The 24,381-nt window shown below is 36.7% G+C and overlaps 1 protein-coding gene across 6 annotated transcripts in view; it reads right to left on the reverse strand.

The window, feature by feature from the left end:
- Vps13D (vacuolar protein sorting 13D) overlaps positions 1-24,381 on the reverse strand; it is a 571,041-nt gene that overhangs the window by 137,335 nt on the left and 409,325 nt on the right. For all 6 annotated transcript variants that reach the window (XM_081740126.1, XM_081740128.1, XM_081740131.1 and 3 more), the window contains exons 53-54: positions 15,908-16,086; positions 9,985-10,129 (exon numbers count right to left, since the gene is read on the reverse strand). In XM_081740126.1, coding sequence (XP_081596252.1) covers positions 9,985-10,129; positions 15,908-16,086 — 324 coding nt within the window. The remainder of the gene's footprint in view (positions 1-9,984; positions 10,130-15,907; positions 16,087-24,381) is intronic.

The following is a 24,381-nucleotide window of genomic DNA, read 5'->3' on the forward strand; positions in this document are numbered from 1 at the left end:
GAAGAAGACGTCTACTAACTGAAACACATGGAGTTCTGGGAGGTTCGCTTGTCGATGCAACTGGGGTTTTGGGCTCAGAACGCCTCGTAGGAACAAGGTCGGTTTGGATGGAAATGTCGAATATCTTGATGGACACAGATTTCCAAGAAGTAGATGCAATGGCCGTAAATGGGACAGAAAGCGAGGAAGGAATGCTTTCTTTTAAACGACTTTAGTATCAGCTGCAAAGATCTAATCAACAACCATGAGTTCCCGAATACGTTTCTCGCGTTGAAAGTCTGGACAATCCCGAGACCAAGCAGAATGCATTTTACACGAAAGGGCTTGGTCACTGTACAGGGTTCCGTATCATGACTACCCTGGCCAAAATTAGCACAAAGAGCAACACTCACATTACATGATGTACTGGCATGCCCAAAATGTTGACATTTAAAACAGCGCAGGAGACCCGAAATATAAGGCCTAACTTTTAAATGATAGTAACCAGCCTTGACGTAGTCGGGAAGCCTGGGCAAATTAAAAGTATCATTGAGTTCACCTGACTTCTTAGTTTTGATTCGAGCAACCTCTATGACATGTTGGTCAGCTAACTACAAGATTTAATCTTCTCCTCAGTTGCATGAGGAAGTCTCAACACAATAGTTGAGAGACGTTCAGTACGTTCACCAGTCTAATCGCAGTTAATTTACGTAGCTCCGCCGTTTGCTTTTCGTCGACAGTTTCCACCAATCAAGTGCCGTTCCACAATTTTTTAATCTTTAACTTGACCGGCGTTATATTTGATAACTTTATAAATAAGGAAAAGAGACAAGCCCTTAATAGCACTTAGACGGTTTGCGCCAGCATTGGCACTATCAGCGTCTTTCTCTTTAATTACACGATATCGGATGTAACGATACTTATCTTTTCCACATTCTATATGTCTGGACTGTCGTTTGAGACATTTCCGAACAGCTGATTAGTTATACAAGCTTCAGGATGGAAACATTAGCTTACTAGGTAAAAAAAGGGTTCTGATATTCGTTTATTTTAAGTGATCGAAACGCCATCTATCTTGTGTAATCTACCAGTAACTATTACGTTTCCATTAGAATGAAACGTGAGATAAGCTGGGGTAGGAGCATAAAAATTCTGTTCGTCAAATTGAAATTAACTGAGGTGTAATTTTCGGAATAATTTTGGATTCTCGTGCTACTATACGTAATATGGACGGAAGTAAAATATAAATATATATGTAAAGTGAACAAGGAGATATTGCTCAGCTTGAATTTGTAAGTACTAAATTTTATCCTATTATTTTTCCCTCCTTTGGCCAACTACTGCAAATTCTTTGTGAGTAGTATGTCTTTGATCACTATATTTAACCATTTATTGTTAAGCTTTTGAAAACTAAATTCAATTTAGTAGTAAATTTTGATATATGAGAAATCGTCTAAATTACAGAATCTGTAAAATTGCATTTAGCTAATTGGGAAGTAGAATCATAATGTTACAAACTTCTGCACTACCAGTAAAAAATGGGAAAGGTTATATCTGATTTGGATGTTAATACAGGGTGGCCACTCATTTGGAATTTCAAAATTCCCTGACTTTTCCAGAAATTTTCCCGGTTTTCCAGAAAATTTCTAGAGAGATCTAAAATTGGTATATATAGGAACCTTGGGCAACTCAGGGACACGAACCCCTAAATTCCAGTAAAATTATTGCTTTTAATTATTCTTTTGTGATTCCAGGCCCCCGGGCATTTGTCCCCTATTCCCCCTCCCCTGTCGCCGGCCCTGCAAACCCGTAAATCATTATTAAACACAAATCATGTGAGTTATACGGCAAAGAACTCCATGTGTTAAGAAAAAGAATTCCTCGAAAACATGGTATTTTGATCCAGGCCCATAGCTAGGAAATGGCCAATGGAGGTGGAGCCCGCACCCTGCGACAATTCTCAACTCCCTTGACTGAAATTTTCATTTCTTTTTTAAACAAATATATGTTTAAAAAATAAGTAGTCAATAATTCTTAAATTTATTTTCTTGGAAAAACACCATTACAGAATTTACATAAAATCGGTTTAAAATTGCAAAATTCAAATCAAGAAACTGTTCTACTCATTATCTACTTATTATTCGTTAATTTGCAATCAAATATTTCTCCGGATTTAACAACAAATATACAATACATTCACCAGGTGTGCTTATTAGCAACCTCTGTCATATTGCAGTACAAGGTTATGCTATCGTTCTTTGACGTCACAAATGAATGGAGAGGACAATTATGGAGCTACCTGTATTAAGAAGTGGCGGACTTCGGTCTAGAAAGCCGGCATTAACAACTTCAGGTAGGCCCGGGTCCCAAAGGTTTTGTCGTGCCAGCAGTGGCGTGCGGTGGTTATGCAACCGGGGAACAGGTCGACATAGATGGGAAATATTGTGTAACAAAACAACGGAACTGAAGTAAATGAGCACTATTAAAATGTGCTTTTAAGAAATCAGAAAAATTTGTTTGAAGCTTTTTTTTTTTTTTTTTTTTTTAGAACAATAGTACATGCAGTAGCGGAATTGGGTGTAAAAACTAGGGGGAGGGGAATACCATTACTTCAAATTGGTGGTCAAAAGGTCAAATATCTGTAAAAAAGCATGGCCAATTAATCGTGTGGCGCAAAAAGTACTGCCGCCACTGAGTACAAATGCATGTGGAATCCACACAGTTTTTGATTCCACATAGAAATACACGCATTAACCAAAATTCCACACATTTTGTGGAATTCGACACACATTCGGAACTCTTCCGGCAGAAATACTTAACTATCGTTCAGCCTTTATATTAATCACGTGACCACCAAAACGGGATGCAGGGGCGCAGCCCCGAGCGAATTCTGGAAATCAAGCAGCCATCGAACTAAACAAGTGTGTTTACAAGATGGTCCCGATTTCGCTCCAGCTCAATTCATGGGCAGCACTAAATGACAAAAGAATATGAAGAAAGTATGCGCAGCCCAAACCAGCAGAGCTTGATAAACGAAACCTGGAAGGAAGGAGAAATCTGGGGGCAAAGCCCCCAGCGACCAAAGCTATTTTGTATATAAATAAACCGACTAAATGGCTAGGAATACAGCAGAACGTAAATTTTCTCCCGAGTAAAAATTCCATGTTTTTCATCAAAATTCCCTGACTTTTCCAGAATTAAAAAATTCCCTGACTTTTCCCGGTTTTCCAGGTTTTCCAGGTGAGTGGCCACCCTGTAATATTTCTCTTGAAAACATTACTTGCCCAATTGTTCCGCATTAAGGGGAAGAAAACAAACGTTTCCGTAAGTAGTGGTTTACTTGCAGTCAAGATTGCCGCTACACGTTGTGGCTCTCACTTGGTTTGGACTTTTTTCGTGAGGGGAGCCCGAACCCGATTTTAAAGTATCTTTACGCATAAAAGAAGGATTATAAATATACAATTATGAATAGAAAATGTGTGTGACTTATTATTATTATTATTGTAAGTGTTGTAACTGAATCACGTTATTAGGTTGTTTTATTTTTTGCTCCGTTCTATTTTAAAATATTTATATCGGTTACATACTGTGCTATTACTGTCAGAATTCATTTTGCTACATCTCTTGAGTAAGAAATGTTGTTAATAATATATTTTATACGAAAATCAAAATCTAGTTTTTAATACATTACTATACCATATTAAAATGTTAAGTTCATTTTGAAGAAAGAAAAAAAAAAAAAAAACTTTCCCGTACATTTTCCTCACTGTGATACCCTTAGTTTAAAGATTTCATTTGTTTGAAAAACTTCTATATTTTCATTGTATTTTAGGTTTTCAGTGATTTCATAAGGATTCTGTACGATACAAGTTTCCATCACATTCCAAGAGTCTATAATTAAAGTAATCACTGATCTAACGCACTAAGCTAACTATATACTGAAAATTATACGAAGTGGCAGTGGTTGTGGTTGGTTTTACATTTGGAAAGTCGTGGGTTCGATTCCAGACTGACCACTGAGCATTTCCAGGACAGTTTCTCATTCATACGACCACAGATGGCTAAAACATTTTAAAAATTCAAATTCAAATGTACTAGTAGTTATTGGTACTCCTGTCAGAAAGTCCTGTATGTATATATAGAGGATGGTCCATTTTAATTTTTCCACGGAAATATCTCAAAAATGGTTGAAGATAAATGAACGGAACAAAACTCAAATAAGAAATGTCTTGGGGCACATCGAACGGTATTATTGTGGTGCTCCCAGGGCCGCCTTTTACGAGGGTTCAAGGCCCAACTTCAAAAGTTTAAATGGAAACATGGGTCGAGTGACATCTCGTTTGATAGATCTTTCGATACTAAAGAGCACTGTGGCAAGAGATATTTAATTTCTGTCACCGTTTTCAAAATGGCCGCCAAGACATGGTGTCTATATCAGATAAAACGTCCAGTACCACTAATATGAAAACGGTCGGAAATAAATGAACAGAACAAAAAGTGAAACAGGAAAACGGCATGGGGCACGTCGAATGATGTTATATCGGTGTTCCCCAGGGTCGCCTTTTATGGGGGCCGAATGCCAATCTTCAAAAGTTTAAATAAATCATGGGTCGAGTGATATCTCATTCGATTGATCTTTAAAAACTAAAGAGCACTGTGGCAAAATATTTTTATGTAGGCCATCGTTTTCAAAATGACCGCCAAGACATGGTGCCTGTATCAGATAAAACGTCCAGTACCACTAATATGAAAACGGGCGGAGATAAATGAACAGAACAAAAAGTGAAACAGGAAAATGACATGAGGCACGTCGAATGGTGTTGTCTCGGTGCCTCCAAGACCGCTTTTCACGAGGTCCCAGAGCCCAACTTCGAAATTTTAAATGGAAACATAAGTCGAGTGGTCGAGTGATATCACGTACGATAGATCTTCAAACGCTAAATAGCATTGTGGTAAAATATTTTTTTATATGGGTCACCGTTTTCAAAATGGCCGCCAAGACAGTGTCTTCCAAAGACTTTCAGTATTCGTTGGCATCTACTTGCGGACTGTCCTGTCAAGTTCACCTTACAAGAGCTCGATGGGTCACAACTTCGGTGACTGTAGCGACTACTTCATTTGTTGATGATGTAAGCGTATTTTTTGCATTGCAGATAATTACTGCATAGTTTAAAAGGATGATTGGGAAGGTAACCCTCTTGTAGTACAAAAATAGACTTTTTGAAACGTCTTAAAAACCTTGGAGGGAGGTATGGAAAATTGACCTATTAGCCTTCTCCTCCTACAACATGGTAGTGAAACCGATATTTTCTCCGAAATCCGGTGTTGCCAAGAAATTCAAGCTAGCTGACAATTCTCGATCAGAGGAGTGCACATTCCTCTCTGTCACTTGAGAAAGGTTTTGGCGAAAAAAAAAAAAAAAAAAATTAGCGTGGAAACTCCGAATGGTGTGTGTTGTTTTGTTATTTGACACTTTGAGTGGAAAAATCTTCCTTCTTCCTTTGGAGAGGAACAAAATTCGAACTGGACGGCAGCTCTCGGCAAAAATAGGGGGTGAGCAAAAGCTGATCTTCTCCGTCATATGAATATGGAATGGAATGTCTCAAATGTTTTGGCGAAGAAAAAAGTAGTCTGTAAACTCCGAGTGCTTGATGTTGCTTTGTTATTTGACACTTTCAACCTGCTTTCAACAGAATATATCTTTTTCCATTGAGAAGGAATGACCTATATATGCAGGCAAATTGGTCAGTGTTTGTTTATTTCCCCCTTCTCTATATAGAAAGAAAGAATCCACATGTGTAAGCCATTAATCACAGTGTAATGGGGACCAAAGCTATGGCAACGTCGTTGAACATAAGTTAAGTTACAATGTCACTAGTAAGAGGATATGATTGTTCGGACAGTTCCGATTACCACCCACTAAGGTTTTTAAGATCCTACAAGTTCTATAGTGGCCAAAATCCGGCTTCTTATGGAATTCTATGTCTCACTTAAAAGCTGTGAAACAAGATTTTGTCCATTATTCCACTAATTTGAACCTAATCATCAACTTGGTAGTTTGTAAATTATCCCCAAATAGTAATGCTACCTTCTCTGTGCCTTGCTGTAGGTATTACATGATGGCGATGAAAGCGCTCTTCGGAACGACGACGCACAAACTTCTAGCATTGCAAGGCGAAAAGCTGGAATTTAGATTCGTCGGTCCAGAGTGACCTCTCCCATTGTTCATCCTTGCAGTCTTTATTTTATTTTATTGAGCAGAAACATCTTCTTGTAACGTTTCCTAGTGGAAGAAATGAAGGCGCTGAGCCACCATCCTGTTTGATACCGATTGGAAAGGGCTCTTCGATAGTTCTCTCGGTTCTTCCTGAGTTGTTAACGCCTATTCCGTTTGCTTGCTTTTCCAGTGAACTTGTCGTCAAGAGAAGTAGTGTTTTTTGGACGATCAGTACGTTTCCGTCTAATATTTACACCACATTATGACTATCTTTCAAGGTTACAACGCACAACTTTGCCTGATCGCTGAGCGAGTTTTCATAGAGAATGCCTTTCTTCTCTCAAAAGAACAACATGAACACGTGCTTTGACTCTTGGTTAACAATTTTCGCTTCCGCATTTTAGAGTATTTGCATGTTCTTCACACTATTCAACTGGTTTACGAATAATGAAAACAGTAAGATCGCGTGTGACAGATTTGCATCCAATTTTGCTCATATTACGACACAATTGAATTGCACACACACAACTGTTCGTTGAAGTAAAGTGACAACTACTAACAAGGGTTCATACATACACACCATTACGTGCCGTTGAAACAAAGCGTCATTAAACAAATTGTGACGTTAGTTGTCTGTTCATTAGTTATGTGTTTACTGCAAAGCAGCTTTCCTCAATAAATTTGTCTCAAGGTCAATATGACCATGAATTTGCGTATCCTTATATTAACAGGTTGTTTATTTTCAGAAACGAGTCGCATAAACATGGACACAGTGTCTTTTATTTGGAAAATTCTGAAAAAATCAATACTGTGCTCAGATTTTTGACAATGATAACACTATACTTTCGCAACGTAGAGTACAACAAGGCGATCTTTGGGTCCCGCTTTGCTCGCTATTACAATTCAATCTATACATCTAGGATCAACACAGAATTAAATATCTGGTACTTAGATTATGGTACTATAGCAGGGGATCCTGACAGTTATAAATGAGCTATAGAATATTCGACCTATGGCTGCAGACATTGGACTACACTTATATTTCATGAAGTGTGAAGTAGAATTTTTAGGAATTTCGCAAGATCAAATAGAAGTGTTATATTCACAATTCACCAGGAATATAACTTATTACCTCTTCAACCTTTCTTCTTGGTGTAGCCCTTTCACCTGAGACAACACATAATTTGTTAGTCGAAAAACTTAAAAATCTTGTCACGTCTGGCCCTAGTCTCAGCACATTCAGCTTTTTATCTTCTTCGTGTGTTCTCCTCCATGGCAAGACTAATCTATTTTTACGCTGTCCTACTTTTTGGCGTGAAGACGATTTTCTTGAGAAGTTTGACACTGTTCTGAAAAGTGGACTAGAATCGTTACTCAAACTGTACCCTAAATAGTAACGCATGGATACAGGCCACCCTTCCAGGTGATTCTGGAGGTCTTGGTATTCGTCGAGCATCCTGCATATTTAGCATTATTTTATAGATCCTGGCATCCCATTGAGATACTCCTCAAGGAAATGAGCCTCACATAGAATTTGCTGTCCACAACTGCATATCTGGCTGGTCCAACCTAGTTGGTTTAAGTCCTCCTGAAATAATTGGCAGAAGTTCACAATCAGTTTGGGGCAACCCGATCATCAAATTGCATCAATCAGTGTTACTACGAAAAGCAGACAGCCAAGAGGACAAGGCCAGACTTCTCGCCTCCTCATCTCTAATTTCAGGTGCTTGGCTATCCGCATTACCTTCCTTCACACAATCTAGGACTACACCTTTCAAATGAAAGTTTTCGTATTGTAGTTGCACTTCGCTTACGGGTAGACATATGTGAATCACACAACTACTCTAAATGTGGTACATCAGTCAACCAGAAAGGTTTACATGGTCTCTCTTGCATAAGTAGTTCCAGAAGACATGTGAAGCATTCGAATGTGAATGACCTTATCTGGAGAGCACTCACATCGACGGAAGTTCCATCTGTTCGTAAACTTCCGGGACGTAACAGATCTGACAGCAAAAGACCAGATGGCATGACTCTGGTACCATGGAAGAGGGGGATGATTCTTCTCTGAGATTTCACCTGCTCTGACACTTTTGCGCCATCCTACCTTACTCTTTCTTCATTACGAGAAGGAGCTATTGCAGCCCGGAAAAAATGAGAGAAAAAAAGAAAATATAAAGAACTACTCGATAGATACATGTTCGTGACCGTGGCCATTGACGCGAGCGGCACTTGGGGCTTCCAAGGTCTAAATTTTATGAAATAAGTAGGCCAACGTTTTGCACACGTTACGGCGACAAACGGGCTACTAATTTTCTGATACAACGTATCAACATAGCAGTTTACCGAGGCAATGTGGTTTCCATTTTAGGTACATTACTTCCTGGCAAATTATTAGAAGAGGTTTTCCTTTTGTAATTAACTATGCAGAATTTGCTGTTTTCTCATATTATTTTTCTTTTTTTCTACGCACCATCGTTTTTTCTTTTTTCTTTTTCTAACCTTCTGTGTTTTTCTTTTATTTCTTTCGCAATTACCTATGATTTTGTATATCGAGAGAAAGTATATTTAAATTATGAAACGATGTACTGTTAACGGACAGTATTGTACAGAACGCTTTACCGAGAACAGTTCTTTTCTACCGGATGGAAGCAGGGAGCTGAGGGAGTTTAATCCATATGCCAAAATGTAAAGAAATGTAAATTAAATAATATGTATAAGGTAAAAACAACTATATAAGGTAAAATAACACAAACTGTTTCAATCGTTATAATTGGATTAGTCTAACATTTGCATATAAAACACTATATAAAAGTGCCTTGTCCTACTTGTCGTTCAGAGATTAAGAGCAAGTAAATAAAAACAATATACAGGGTGTTTCAAACCAACACCAACGACGTTTGGAAGGTGATTCCTGACACCAAGATAAGATGAAAAGTATAGACCAATCTGGGTACAAAAATGCTTCCTTTCGGAGTTATAGGCTGGCGAAAACATGAAAAAAAAAAAAAGAACTTTAAAGGTCCATAGCTCCAACACTATGGGACTACCGCAGTCAGGTCAAGACTTTATTTAAGAACTAGTATGTGCCCTATCCAGATATCCATGTTTCAGAAACCTGCGGTATTTCCGCAACAATTTTTAGAAAGGTAGTTGGTGAGAACTTCAAATTATATACCCGTAGCCAAACTACCTCTATAATAATTATTGCGTCAGTTCCTTAGGATTCTTAAACATGTATTTTTGGATAGTGTACATATTAGTTCCAAAGTGAAGTCTTGACTCGACTACGGTGGGTCTCATAATTTTGGAGCTACGGACCTTTAAACTTTATTTTTTCATGTTTTTGGCAGGCTATAACTCCGAAAGGAAGCATTTGTGCACCCAGATTGGTCTATCCTTTTCATCTTATCTTGGTGTCAGGAATCATTTCCCAAACGTTGTCCGTGTTGTTTTGAAACACCCTGTATGTATTACAGCCCTCATTTCTATAAGTGAATAATAATAGATGATAAATGTTGTTTGTCTATTATTAAAAGTACTAAATAATGGTAATAATAATCTGAACTTAACGATTAGCATGAGATAAATCAACGTCAGAATGTATCCAATACAGCATTAATCTGAGGTACTGTTTAGAGAGCATCAGATCATATCTTTGAAAAACTGGAATTAACAGAAATTGTTCTGAACTTCGAAATTGTTTGGAACACAAATTGCCTCGAATTAACAGAACAAAAATTTAAAATTGTGTAAATTTACAATACTTTTATTTTAAATAAACTTACCTGAAAATAAGTAATAGGAACTTCCGAAAAATTGTCTATTCGAATTGGAGGTGGCATTGTATCAGCGTCACTAAACACTATAAAGTACGTTGCCCCTTCAAGAACTATTTCAATCCGCAGAAAATATGCCTTGCCGCTATCGTCCCTAAAATAGGTGATAGAAAAACCTTATAAAACAATAAATATTTTACATTACTAGCTAATTGGAACAATGCCCATGAAAATATTTTTACCAATCTTTAACAAAAAATGTGCTTGTTTCCAGGCGCGTAGAAACGAAATTTTTATGGGGGTCAAAATTTGGACGACCATCTTTACGTATCTTTGCATACAAGGGATGTTCAATAAGTTTTGCATAGATGGTTATATTAGTTGCAATATGATGATGAAATTTCGCTGAACATACTTTAATGTTTTGGCTACGAGACCACGCCACTCAATGTAGCCTCCATCTGCTGTGAAGCATCTTGTCCAACGTTTTCTTTCATGCCTTGAGTACACTTTATCGAAATTCGAGTGGTTGACTTTTACTAGAGATGCAAGGGCTCGGAAAAAAACCGGCTTTTTTGGGAAAAAAAACTCGGTTTTTTCTGCTTTGCTTTTTTGCTTCGGAAATTTTGGGCTTTTTTCAAAATACTGCTTTAAATTGATAAAACAGACTTTGTATTGCTTCTCTATAACACAAAAAATCATTTAATTAGTGGTTGATGCTGATAATAATATAAAACATCGAAAATAAACTATGAATTTCGAAAAAATATTTCAAACAATTTTTCTTCAACATATTTACATTATGAATTCCACAGGATTAACCAATGTATATAATAAGAAATTTTTAACCTCCTATATACAAAAGTAAGCAGAGTTGGCAAGAACCGTGGTTGTTTTTGAAAATGCTAAAAACCCGTTTTTGGCGGGATGTTTAAACCAGGCTTTTTTGGTTTAAACCAGGCTTTTTTGACTTAGATTTTTTGCTTTATGTATTTATATTACATATTCACAGAAATAGCCTAAGTTTGTTTCGCCTTGATGTTATTATGCAACAGCGGGGTTGTGCCGGAAGAACTCCCATAAGCTTAAAGAAGTGCGGTCAGTAAATTTCTTAAGTTGAGAATCTCCCGCTCTAGCCATTGGGAAAATCCCGTCATTACTTGAAATGTAAGACAATAACGGGAAAATCCTGTTATTGCTTTGCATGTAAAATTTAAAGGTTAACGTACCATAATCAGTACGCTAAAACTGAGGTATTAAATTACAAATTTACTACCGGTACGTAGATATCATTGAAAGTCCAATCCAAGCTAATGTTGGAAGCTACGTAGCCAATCGATAAATTTTGCCAATTTCTATCAATATATTTAAGCAATATTGGCTTCTTTATAAAACAACACGCATTTAGGCATGTAGAAATATACAATTTGGTTTGTTTCGTATATTTAGGCTTAACATCCTTACGAAATACCGAGGTTATCAAGGAGAAGACTTTCGCTTAAACTGACATCCGAACCGCTACTTGGGTTACGCATGAAAGAAGGATTGTGGTTCGACCGAGAATTGAACATGGGACACCTTGATTAAAAGGTGAAAGGGAAATAAAACTATTGCAGGTAGTTTGATATCTGGAAACGACACCATGAAGTTCACACGATTCGCATTTTTCATTCTTTTTATTTTTGTGGTTTAAACCAGTTATTAAAAAAAAAAAAAAAAGTTGGTGTAAACCAGCCAACCCTAAAAGTAAACACTTCTTTTTAAAGAATACACAAATAACTAGCAAAATAGTATGTAGTATTTTTACTTCAAAATATTCCATACCCTCTTTTTGAAACAAAATAAAATTAAAATAAAACATAAGAGAAATACTTAGATTTATATGATACACTTAAAGGCTGCACATCTAGAGCTTTTGGTTCTGTATATTCTTAAAATTCTACAGTTAAGTTCTATAGAACCACCATCACAGTTTACCCAATCCTCAAGTTTTCTGAATTTTTAACAAGAGGGATTCAACATATCATTACGGAACTCCCCCCCCCCCCCAAAAAAAAGACTACGGAATATTTTTGAGTTAAGCTAAATACAACTGCACAACAAACATGACTGAGTGATTAGCTTTTGCGCTTCTATCGGGAAGTCCGGGATTCAACCAGCATTCGACCATTCTGACAAGGCTTTTCTTCATTCCATCTGTGAATGTAGAAATAGTGCGTGTACTGTGAGTTGGGTGACTTCCTTTTTTATTGTTTTTAAATCGTTATTATTACTAATTACCAGCAGTGACGGTTTTGCGAAGGTTAGGGGGGCGGTCTTTCGGACTGAAGCCCGTTCCCCAAAGTTACGGAATGTCTGCAACAAACGAAATATCTATTATTATGCCTTTACTCAAAAACTTTAAGCTCCCGTCAAATAAAAATTACGAATGTTTAAAAAAACTAAACATTAGTAAGAAATCCTTCCCAAAATACTTTTCTAAATCCGCCACTGATTCTCAGTATAAAATGATTTTTAAAGTTGTATCCGGAAGATTATTGCTAAACATATAAACGAAACGAAATATTAGTTATGCCTGTACTCATAAACTTCAAGAACTTCCCAAATAAAATTAGGACTTTTTAGGAAACGAAACAATCAGAAAAAACCCTCCTAAAGTACTTTTCTAAATCCGCTACTGATTATTTGTATAAATTGGTATTCAAGGTTGTGTCCGGAAAATTATTGCTAAATCACTTCACAGCTACAGTATAACAGAAATGTGGAAGTACGGTTTGACGGATATATTGAAAAACGTACGCTTTGACGGATAAATAGAAAAACGGGCAAGTTTAACTTTTGCGCTAGAAGCTAGAGTACTAAAAGCTCAGAAATGAAACACGGATGACAAACTAGAGAAGAAAAAAGATGTCGATAACTCAAAAGTTAAAATAAAGTTAAATAGCCTCTAAAATTACCCTCAAATACTACATTCTTCATGTTAGCTTTAATTCGTAAAACATGTGCTCCATCCATCTTGATGGTGAATTTCAGAGCGAAATATCACATTCAGGTCATGGAATTTTTATCTAACTATAGAATATACTATAAGAAAGCTATTTAGATAGAAAAATCATGAAGTTGAAAAAAGCCAAAATTTCCAAAATTCTCGTTTTTTTCCCAAAAAAGCCGGCTTTTTATGTGAAAAAAACCATCGATTCAAAAAAGCCGGCTTTTTTGCATCTCTACTTTTACACCATTGTTTCACACAAGATATGAGGGCCTTGTCACTATAGGATTTTTTTCCCCGCAGGTGGACCTTCAGACAACCAAATAGAAAGAAATCCGGAGTCAAGTCCGGACTATAGGGAGGTTGAGGGACGACTTTCCGATCATTCGCCGCGAGTACGCTCCCTCAGTGTGCCGTTAATTCCCTTTTTTCTATCTTGAATAGTGTGCACAGCTGAGGTGCAGTTCACAAGAGAGGGCATCTTCAGTTATCATATATGTACATGTGTGGATGATAATTCTCATGAGATTAGTCTCAGGAGACAAAAACAGTTTGCGCTCAATGTGTGGTGTGAGATTACTGGTGACACTTTAAAACACCTGTACATACTCCCGCAGAGGTCACGGGAAAGAACTATCGAGAATTTATCCAAAACCACATTTCGAATGCGGTGGACAACTTGGCCTTGGTACTGCGTCCATCGTCATATTTCATCCATGACTGGGCGTCCCCTCACTTCAGTGTTACAGCGTAACAGTATCTAAATGCAATTTTCCCTGCTCAATGATTGAGCATGGAGGACCAGTTGCTTGACCTTCACGCTTACCAGATCTGATCTACTACTGTCTGTGGGAGCATTTAAAGACTTTAGTCTACAAATGTAATGTGTATACAGTGGAAACGCTCGTATCGTATCGACGCAGATTGCCAGAGAATATTAAATATCCCTGGAACTTGGTGGTGCGTTCGTCTCGATATGCGGCGACCCGCTGAAGCTTGTATTCAGGCAGGCAGAAAACATTTTGAACATTTACTGTAAGACACTACTTAATGGTACTTAAGCTTAAACATGTGCACCATTTGTGTGGTGTTGGTGAGGCAGCATATTTACTGTAAATGGTTGTAGCTTCTGAATAATGTTTTAATTAATTTTTGGTCATGTCTGATGCACCTCCGTCATTGTATTCGTGGGTGCTTTTGTCGCTGTGCCATTGGTAGCAGTGTTGGCACTTTGCGATAAGGAAATGAACATACAAATTTTTGTAGACGATTTTCTGAATTTTTTCTCCTGCTTAACAAGTGTGATTTCGTTATAATCTGCAGTCCATATTCTTTCCACTGATGTATCACTCAGGACTCTCTGCTCATTATTGGAGAGACAAGTCACATTCGTCAATTCTCCGTTTAGCGTCAGGCGGATAATAGTTGTAGCTCCGTAACCATGCATTTCCGGACATATCGTCATGTGAACTTTTTTACTTGTTCTTCATACGAAATCCATCGCTGAAGTTTGGCTGTGCATATTTGTTATACTCTAGATAGATAGATATAGATAGAAATATTGCTATAAGTTGAAAGTGTGAATCACTACAAATATCAAAAATACACAAAATCTAGTTATAATAATATATGCATTTAAAAATAGTCTATTTTAAAATCACTCCGAGCATATTTGTTCAATACAAAAATGTATATTATGTATATATAATATTTTTGGCGTTTTCTTTTGAAGATTTAATGGTGTAAATGCAACTAATATTAAGATTACAAGTCATTTTATACCTTTCTAGAATTTATTCAATACTGGGCTGATAAAAATTTAGGATATATATAAAAAAATGGACAAAATATTAAAATCCTGAATATATACTTTCTCCAATAAGCAGTATGAAATTGTGCTTTAACACCCGAGTTTTCCATGAAGGGAAATCGTGGGGGTGATGAGGACAACTTTCTAGACAGGTCTACTTTGGTTAATTTTCTTACACTGGATGGGCTAGTGCCATAGGCAACACTATCTTCATTTGCATTAAAGCTAGTGTCACTTTCGGAACCGCAGAAATCTATCTCAAAAATTACTGTCACTCTCCATCCTGTTACCATGGGCAGCGTAACAAAGCGTAAAATTTTAGTCTGTATTCACTGCTTTACTTTGTTGCAAGAGTTAACAAAAAGACATTAAAAATAGCATTATTTGGAAGAACTGGAAATTAGCTAAGTACATTTTTGACACACTGCAGACGTGCTATTACTGCTTTAGTAAGTAATTGTTTCAACTGCAAAATACTGGCTAATACTGATTAATTGAATGTTAGCAGACACCTACGTCGTAGCTTCATATAACGCAATAATATTTCTAAGTTTTGAATTATATCCGGAACTTCTTGAAGTGCACGAATTTTTTCGCGATAATAATTTATAGTCAAAACAAAATGTCAAAGATACCTCTGGATTTTATGTTAAACGGTTTTAATATAAGCAATTTACGAGTGTCTTTGACTCTACAAAAGAATTAACTTTTAGAACAATTTTAGAACAAATTAAAACAAGAGCACGTCTCGAAAACTACCAATAATAATTATAATAATAATAATAATAATAATAATAATAATAATAATAATAATAATAATAATAATAATAATAATAAAGAAAAGTTTTGTTCAACATTCGAATTTCCTATCGGTGACTCATCAGTTTGCAATCTTAAAAATACAAAAAGAATGTACTTTCATTCGAATGGATTTGGATATTTTCGATTCTTTGAAACCTAAAATGGAACCGAAGGTTTACTATTTATATTTTTTCTAAGATGTCGAAACTAGGACCTGCTAAGAAACCAGGAATAAGCTAGCTGTTTCCGGATTCTTTGGAATGCTTTTGTTCTTATTGATATGGAAAGGAAAGTGAATAAATACGCCTATAAAAAATCTGAAATATACCTACCGAACATTGATATGAAATGATGATGTGGCCTCAATGACAAATCCTCCTGACCATCGACACTTGGGTACATCTGGGAGTCGGAGGCACAATAACTGATCTTTATCTTGACGAGGCCAGTGAAAAGGAAGATAACAGTCAGGCACTGCATTCAAGTGAGTAGCTTGCGCTCCTGGATCCGTCTGGGGAGACAAAAGCATCATATTGTACAAGCATAAGGGAAACAAGTCCTTATACCATTTTCTGTATTATAGAAAAACTTATAGTTCACGGCATGAAATTTTTAATTTTTTAACTAAAATAAATATATTTTAGTTAATAGTGCCCATTACTTTGTTTGTCTCTGGTACATTTTCCTTTTTGGCAACCTCTCTCTCTCTCATTTGTTAACTGGATTCAAACTTGAAATTTCATGCCCGGTTATAGTTACATAACTATATTATTGAAAGTCATTTTAAAATAAGCAACTTTATAATTTAAAGTGAAAGACGACCTCACTGCATAGTATTTTGTCAACTCCATAGCCTAAGTTCAAGTTATTTGCCATTGTTATTCTTTCAAAACGCACACATTGTGAGAATATCCTCAGCATAATGTGACTACTCTTGTAGCTGCAAGAGTAGTCACATTATGCTGAGGATACTCTCACAATGTGTGCGTTTTGAAAGAATAACAATGGCAAATAAATCACAATTTGAGTTTTATTTTGTTTCATTTTAACCCACGCACAATAGCACAACAACACAGAAAGCTTTACCAAAAAGTAATTATTAACATGTAAAGTATCCTCCAGGTATCCAAATCTGAAGAAATTTCGAGTATAAAAGCGTGACAAGGCTACAAATCGATCCTGGGTCTCCGTTCAATTCTGCTGGTGCGCTAACCAACGTGCTAACTAATCCGTTTTAGACCACTTACACGCTTTTACTCCGGAGGATGGTTTAGCCGTTCAGAGTACTTGGGCAGCTGAGAACTGGAAGGTTCAACTAATTTTCTATTACGCTATTTGGCTGGTCAGAAGTGGCCTGGGCACCAGAATTAAACACATCAACATGGTAAACCGGTAATTGAAAAAAAAAAAAAAAAAAAAAATGAAAATGAAATCTCTGAGTTTTACGTCCCACGGTTATGCCGGTTAGGCTAAAGGAGACGGTGATGATGAGTGATGAATGAAATGGTGGAATGAAGAAAGTGGGAGGAAACGGGAGAACCCCGAGAAAACCCACGCACACGGTGTTCGTCCACCACAAAGTTCACTTAGCGGGGGCTGGGATCGAACCCGGAACCCCAAGCACCAGAGGTGAAAGCTCTACCGCTGAGCCACCGCGGCCCCCAACCGGTAATTGGAGTTCGACTTCAGACTTGGTAGAACATTTCTCACGCCTTGATATCTGGAGCCCTAAAATTCACCACCTCGAATCCAACTATAATGAATTCAGAAAATGGTCATATATTTATACGACCGACTGATGTAATCATATTATTGAAATGAAATGAAATGAAATTTTGAGTTTTACGTCCCACGGTTATGCCGGTTAGGCTAAAGGAGACGGTGATAATGAGTAATGAATGAAATGGTGGAATGAAGAAAGTGGGAGGAAACGGGAGAACCCCGAGAAAACCCACGCACACGGTGTTTGTCCACCACAAAGTTCACTAAAACATATTATTGAGTCACTTAAAGATATTGACACACTTTAGTATTACCATGGTAACAATAAAGTCATGAAAAGAATTTCCTGACTTTTCCCAGTTTTCTAAAATGTTTTTTTGAAAGTTTCTCTGATATGTTATTAGCCACAGAGACCAAGAAAATATGACAACAATGATATATAAATAACATATTTTTTACTGATCAACTACAACAATGAACAAGTATAAAAACAAATACAGTGTATATCATTATGAAAATACGGAATACACACCAAATAAAAATTCCTACATAAAACAACAAATTAAACATTTTCCATGAAATTTTAATCTGTAGCTTAGTCGCTTGGTGAAAGTTTCATCACAAACGGGAAAGGTCACAGTGAGACACTCACCGAAGAAGGGTGGATGTATGTATGAAAAAATTGGTCGCAGTATATTACCGACACATCTTTAGTAGAAAATCAATAGTATTATGTAATTCACTTCGCTTGTTCTCACATCTTCCATTTTCAATTTCTATTTCTATTTCAATTTTTTCCCACATCTTCCATTATTTTAGTCTTCTTAGCTTCAAACTGGTTCAGGATCATCTTTATTTTCCAGTCTTCAGGTTCTTTTTGTTTCTTCTTCTGTTCTTCTTGATGTTGATTTGTTTCTTCTGCAAAATGAGTACGAGCATTTTGTGCAAAATTAACTAATCATGGATTTGCTCATGGATACTTTCTCATGGCTACCAGAAGAAACTACTAAATGGTACGTAAGTCTGCGTGCTACTGACATTTGTTCTTCTAAATTATCTGCTACATATGTCAGCATTGACTGAAGATTTTCTTTCTGAATTTGAATTTTCATCAGAGAAAATCAAGATATTTTAGCAACATGTCTTATATCATTACATCCTGAAGTATCCAAATTCCTTAGCAAAAACTCATCCAAACGCTGTCTAGTTCTACAATACTCACTCATAATTGTTTCAAAATTTGGATTCGAACAAAACTCTTTCAATTGCCTCATAACTCTATCTGACCTATTGCCATCTAGCCAATTATTTTCAGCTACTTCAGCTACAAGAGGTTTCATGCAATACACGCCATATCTGATCTTGGAGAAACATTAGGGTCGAAACACGGAAGAGCTCTTGCCAACTTACAATTTAAAGGTGACTTCTTCAGAAGTGTAAGAACAAATTTCTGTAAACACTTTCTGCAATTTCGGCGAAAACCTAAAATTTCTATATATGTTATTGGCTGACATTTCTTAAAGGCAGTACGTGTAGCAAAACCAATGTCAACGTTTTTCAAAGGAAGAAGATTTTCTTCATTCCCATATAAATTTATTACATAAGAACTCAAAGAACTAGAAGCTTCTGGTTTTACGAACTTTTGCATCATATTTTTCATCACAGCAGATGACGTATAATAAAGTAATGGAAGAGGGGCGTTCAGTTTCGAGAGGTCCTATTTCTGAAGCAATTAATTACATATATAGCACAAAACTTAGAACAGCGCATGGAACAAAACTTAACTGGAAAATTTTCTGATGCTCTATAGTAAGTGTACTCGGCACGACGTGATGGAACATACTTACGTAGGTTACACAGACCTCTTAGAAATTACACAATTCTCCAGTCCATTACCTCATTTTGAACTTTAAATGCTCCATGCAAAAACCTACACATTCCTATATCAAGTGTCATTTGTCGATCTTGATATCTGACTTGAAGATATGCAGAAATTAAAGTTTACATTGAGCTTATGTACTGAAATGTGAATTATCTTTTAAATTCGAGGATGATCAAGATTAAAAGATCTGAAGTTGTAGAACGCTGTAATAATGACGATGTCACAAACGCGAGGACACTTACCCTTTCACGGTACTGCTGAATCGGCCGTTATGCCCATCTGTTTCTTTATTAAGAGATTCATACAAACCTATAAACACAGTTAATTATTATGTTTAACTTAATCGTTTAAGTATTTTTAAGTTTCTAATATAAGAAATAAAAATCCTAAACTTGAAAACATAAACAAAGGCTCATTCTTAACTTGCTATTTATTTATTTATTTATTTATTTATTTGGATTTTATGTTGTGATAATGTCTTTATTGCTTTGTGTTAACTATTAGGTTCGCACAATTGGATGTTTACAAAATTCTATTTTCCAGCGACGAATACTATCGTAAAAGTGAGTTAAATTCCGACCTCAGAAAGAGAACAGAAAGCAGCTTATTCGTCGCTTATTACTGAGAAAAATAAAATGTGTACCGGAACATTATTTACATGGGTGAAAGAAGTCAATCACTGCAAATTTATGTTCCAGAATTCAAGAAGGCGCCTTAAGGTTATTAACAAATTAAAGCTCATTGCTTAACATGTACACACATTACATTGAAGAATTAGTTTAATGTCCTACAAACGAGATGGAAATTACTGAGTTAATGACGAAAGAACGAAAGGAATGCGAATAGAAGACAAAATGGGAGAACTCCAATAAACACCGCCTACTTAGCTTTTATTTGATTCAAAACGAATGTTAGGCGTCATGATTTGAACGCGGGAACTTCGCTGCGTGGGAAATTTAACATTGTACAAAATACACCGCTGAAATGAAAATGAAATCTTTAAGTTTTCCGTCCCACGGGTGTGCCGGCTAGGCTAAAGGAGACGGTGATGATGAGAAACGAAGGAAATTATGGAATGAAGAAAATGGGAGGAAACAGGAGAATCCCTAGAACACCCACGCATACGGTGTTTGTCCACCACAAAGTTCACTTGGCCCGAGCTGGGATCGAACCAAGGGCCTCATTCACCAGAGGTGAACGATCTATCACTGAGCCACCGCAGCCTCCAACTATACGACCGAATTTGAGTTAAAGATAGTATAAACATGCAAAAATATTTCAAACTCGTATAAAGTCTGAAACATGGCCGAATCTTCATTCAATGTAATACATTATAATGAACAGTCAGCAAGAAAGAACCTATTTGCTTCCCCAGTTTTGAAACCAAAGAGTTTTGGCAAAATACAAGATACAGAACAGCAATATATGAACATGATAGAGAGCTTATTTACGCTCTATTGCTTGCACAGTAAGGGTGCTTAAAACATAACTTAACAAAATCAACAGTAAAATAGGAATTGCATACCATGAAAATTCATTACTTCCTTAGTATACTAGAAGCAAGCTAACAATATTTTACGATAATTTGAATCGTTAAGTTTTAATCGCTCCTTTTTTCTCTTCTTTCATTCTCTGTGAACTGCCAAATAAAGAAAGTCTTTGTTACGTATTTTTGGAGGGGGAGGGATGCTAGTAGCTGTGCCCTAATGGAAGCACGCTCTCGAAATCCCACAAAAGGTTTTGTTCTATCTTTGAAAAGCTGTATTTCAGTTAAAAAATATCTTATACACGTCATGTCCGAACGTTTCATAAGCTTCTGAACATTTCATACTGATACTGAAAAAGCATACAAGAATTTGATTTAAAGAATGAGTAAAGAGACAGAAAATGAAACTTTGCTTGAACTCACGTACTAAAAGCACTGTTCACGAACTCCTGGATCCTTTTTAATGTCACAACAATTTTAGAATCAGAATAAATATTTTTTAACTTATGAGACGCATTATCATTAATATATCATTACAAATGCATACTGTTGATGGAGAATAATTAAATATGTACCTACAAATGTAAAACAATTAATAAATATTGGATTATAAGCGCAGAGTAGAAACTACACTTCGGTGTCTCTAGACGTATCCTAAATTTAAGGACCAAGGGCACAATGAAATTAGTCCGATTATCCACTGAGTTCTGACCCAATGCATACGATGAAATGCAAATTCATGAGCAATTTTCGGAAATTCGAAAGTCTTATGATTTAAACATTTTTGCAAATTACAATACAATACATTGAAAACACAGAAACTCAAATATAAGTAACAGTATTGCAAAATTCTTTCATTTGTGTGATAAGCTATTTTCGCTTAATACAGGACAGAAAACTCAGAAAAAATCGAAAACAGTGAGAACGAAACAGGCAAAAAGATTGGAAATATACGTACGTCGAAAGTGAATTTACTATTGTATCGTTGATCCAACTACATTTTTTGGGTGATTCATCAACACGATATTCCACTGCACAAGTGAAAAGCACAAGATACATACACATAGCTGCAGAACATAAGTTTATTACATATCTTAATCCAAAACCAGATATAAGTTTTTAAGTTCAAATTTCCAAATAATAAAAAAAAAAACAGTCAAACTGTCTTAAAATTTCCATTTTTAAATGTTTTTAGAATCTCATTTTTGGTTTATCTAACTTCCCTGACTCTAAACACAATTCCGTTAGTTTTCTTCTTTTTCCATTATTTCTGAAATTTCCTGATACCTCCAGATTTTCCCTATTTCAGGTTTGTCGCCACCACACTGTCTTCTCAATAACGAAGAAAAGTAAATAAATAAAATCAAGAACTGATTTTCAAACAGTTTACAGAAGGTGATGGCGTTTGAGTTATCCCTACTAAATTTACAACAATGAAGCTTTTCAGAACTAGATCCATTGCTAGAACTAATTCTGAATTTGATTTGTCGTTGGCTTCTATCTATTGTCCATTTACATATAAATTGTAATATCCCATGTGAAGTTGTTTACAAACAAATCCACGTATCAAGTGTTTATAAACACCACCTCGTGCTTCATCAAGAGGAACTTCCACCAGGGGGACCTGCAATCACCTACAGACGACGTTTAGCCCCTCCCACGGAGCAGAAGACGAAATTGAAGCAGCAGCGCCACCGCCACCCAAGGGACGCTATAAATTGGACAGAAGAATCCAGCTCAGTACCAGTTTTCTGGTGACCCTTCTACTGTCTGCTTCGGGACTTTAGGAGTAACCTAACCCCAGGGCCTCTAGTCTGCTACGGGACTACGCCTATCCTTTCTCCTGGCTTTGCCTGCTTCGGGGCTCTGACTGGGAATCCCAACCTCAGCCGCTTTGCCTGCTTCGGGGCTCTGTTGGCCATCTAACCTACCCACTGCTTGCTTCGGAGCTTTGGGCACCTAAAATCCACTCCTCTTTGCCTGCTACGGGGCTCTGTTGGAGATCCTGTCTGCGACCTTACGGTCAAAGACAACCTATACTCACCCTGATTCTAGAGAAATCAATTTGTATAGTATTTTAGTAAAAATACTTTTATAGAGGAACTTTTTATAATAAAAATATTGGTAGTGGGAGTCGATTCCGGACGCTCTTTTTATTAACAGCTCTACCTCTTCCTTATATGAGACAAAACTACACAAAGTTTTACATGGTAGAGGCTTGACCGGCTCAGAATAAGCTCTGAATACTCCCCTACCGGACAGTATTTTTATTAACCGGAAGTGGACTTTTTTTCTTTGCAAGGTATGTGAATTTTTAAGTGTTAGTGCTTTTAGTGAACTGAATTTGTTTATGCCTCAAACTAGAACTGGTAAAAACACTTTTTCAGAAAACATTTTTAATATGGAGCAGAATTCGCGTCTTTCTTTTAATGTACCACACCTTACTAAATACTCGGGTCATGTGACGGAGGATCCCGATAGGTTCTTTATGCTCTTTGACCATCTTGCATTATTACATTCGTGGAACGAACAGAAGAAGAAAGAGCTGTTACCTATGTATTTGCAGGACGTCGCTCTGGATTTAGTTTTGCAATTAGAAGCTCAGAATCAATTGGACACACTAAATTATGGTCAATTAAAAGACAAATTAATAGATTTGAGCAGGCCGAAACTTCCAGCATATAAGGCGGAATTTGAAATTTTCAAGGTTCAGCAAGGGGAAAATGAACCTATAGATGCTTACTTTCTTAGGAAATTAAGAGTAATTAGGCAAGTTTTACCTCAGGCCACCGAGGAACAGAAAATCAATTACTTATCATTAGGTTTGCAGAACATTTTTTTTTTTTTTTACAAAAAATAGCATTAGAATCCTTTACAACCGTTCAGGCTCTGCAGACTCACTCACATAATTTAGAAAAAGCAAATGACTTGATGAAGAAACGTGATTATGTTGAGCTCCAACAGGCCATTTACTCGCTGTGCGAACAAAATACACCAGTCAGCAATTTACATTCGAGACCGATCGCTGGCGCTTCCTTTCCTGTTCACCAGCAACAACAACAAATCACATATCCGTTATATAATCCAGCGCATAATTGGAGTCAATATCAACAACCTCCTCCTATGTTCCCTGCACCTTCTGCACCACAATACAAGCTACACCACAAAATCAAATACCTACAAGTTCCTCCCACCAAACCGCGAACCAGAATCCCCCGCCCGACCCCCCGGCGCCAAGCACTTCTAGTAATTCTAATACAACTAATTCGTTAGGCTTTTCTAAATTAGCAAACCAGATGGCCGAACTATCACTTTTGGTGGCCCAGAATGCTATGAAAGCCTCACAATTTAGAAAAAGCGGCCGTAATAATTATAAACCGAAAAAAAAATAATAATCAGAACCATCAGAAAAATGGGAGAAAGAATGGTCCTAAAAACAATAATAATAACAATAATGATAGGCCTAGACCGGAAACTGTCACTGTATGTGGGACGTGCTATAAGAGAGGACATACTTCCAGCGTATGTTTTAAAAATACACAACAACAGGGAAACGTATAGACGGGCCCCAGGACAGACCCTTACAAGAAAACGTTCTGGGAGCCGAAAACAGATAAAAATGAATATCAGATGACAGGGAACACATCGCTATATGCAGTGGCTCTTTTGCCGGAAAGAAGAGAAAGTGTTAACATGTTAAATCAAGACCATAAATT

The sequence above is a fragment of the Thermobia domestica genome, chromosome 15, assembly GCF_964235325.1.
Source record: "Thermobia domestica chromosome 15, izTheDome1.hap1.1, whole genome shotgun sequence".
Classification (NCBI taxonomy): domain Eukaryota; kingdom Metazoa; phylum Arthropoda; class Insecta; order Zygentoma; family Lepismatidae; genus Thermobia; species Thermobia domestica.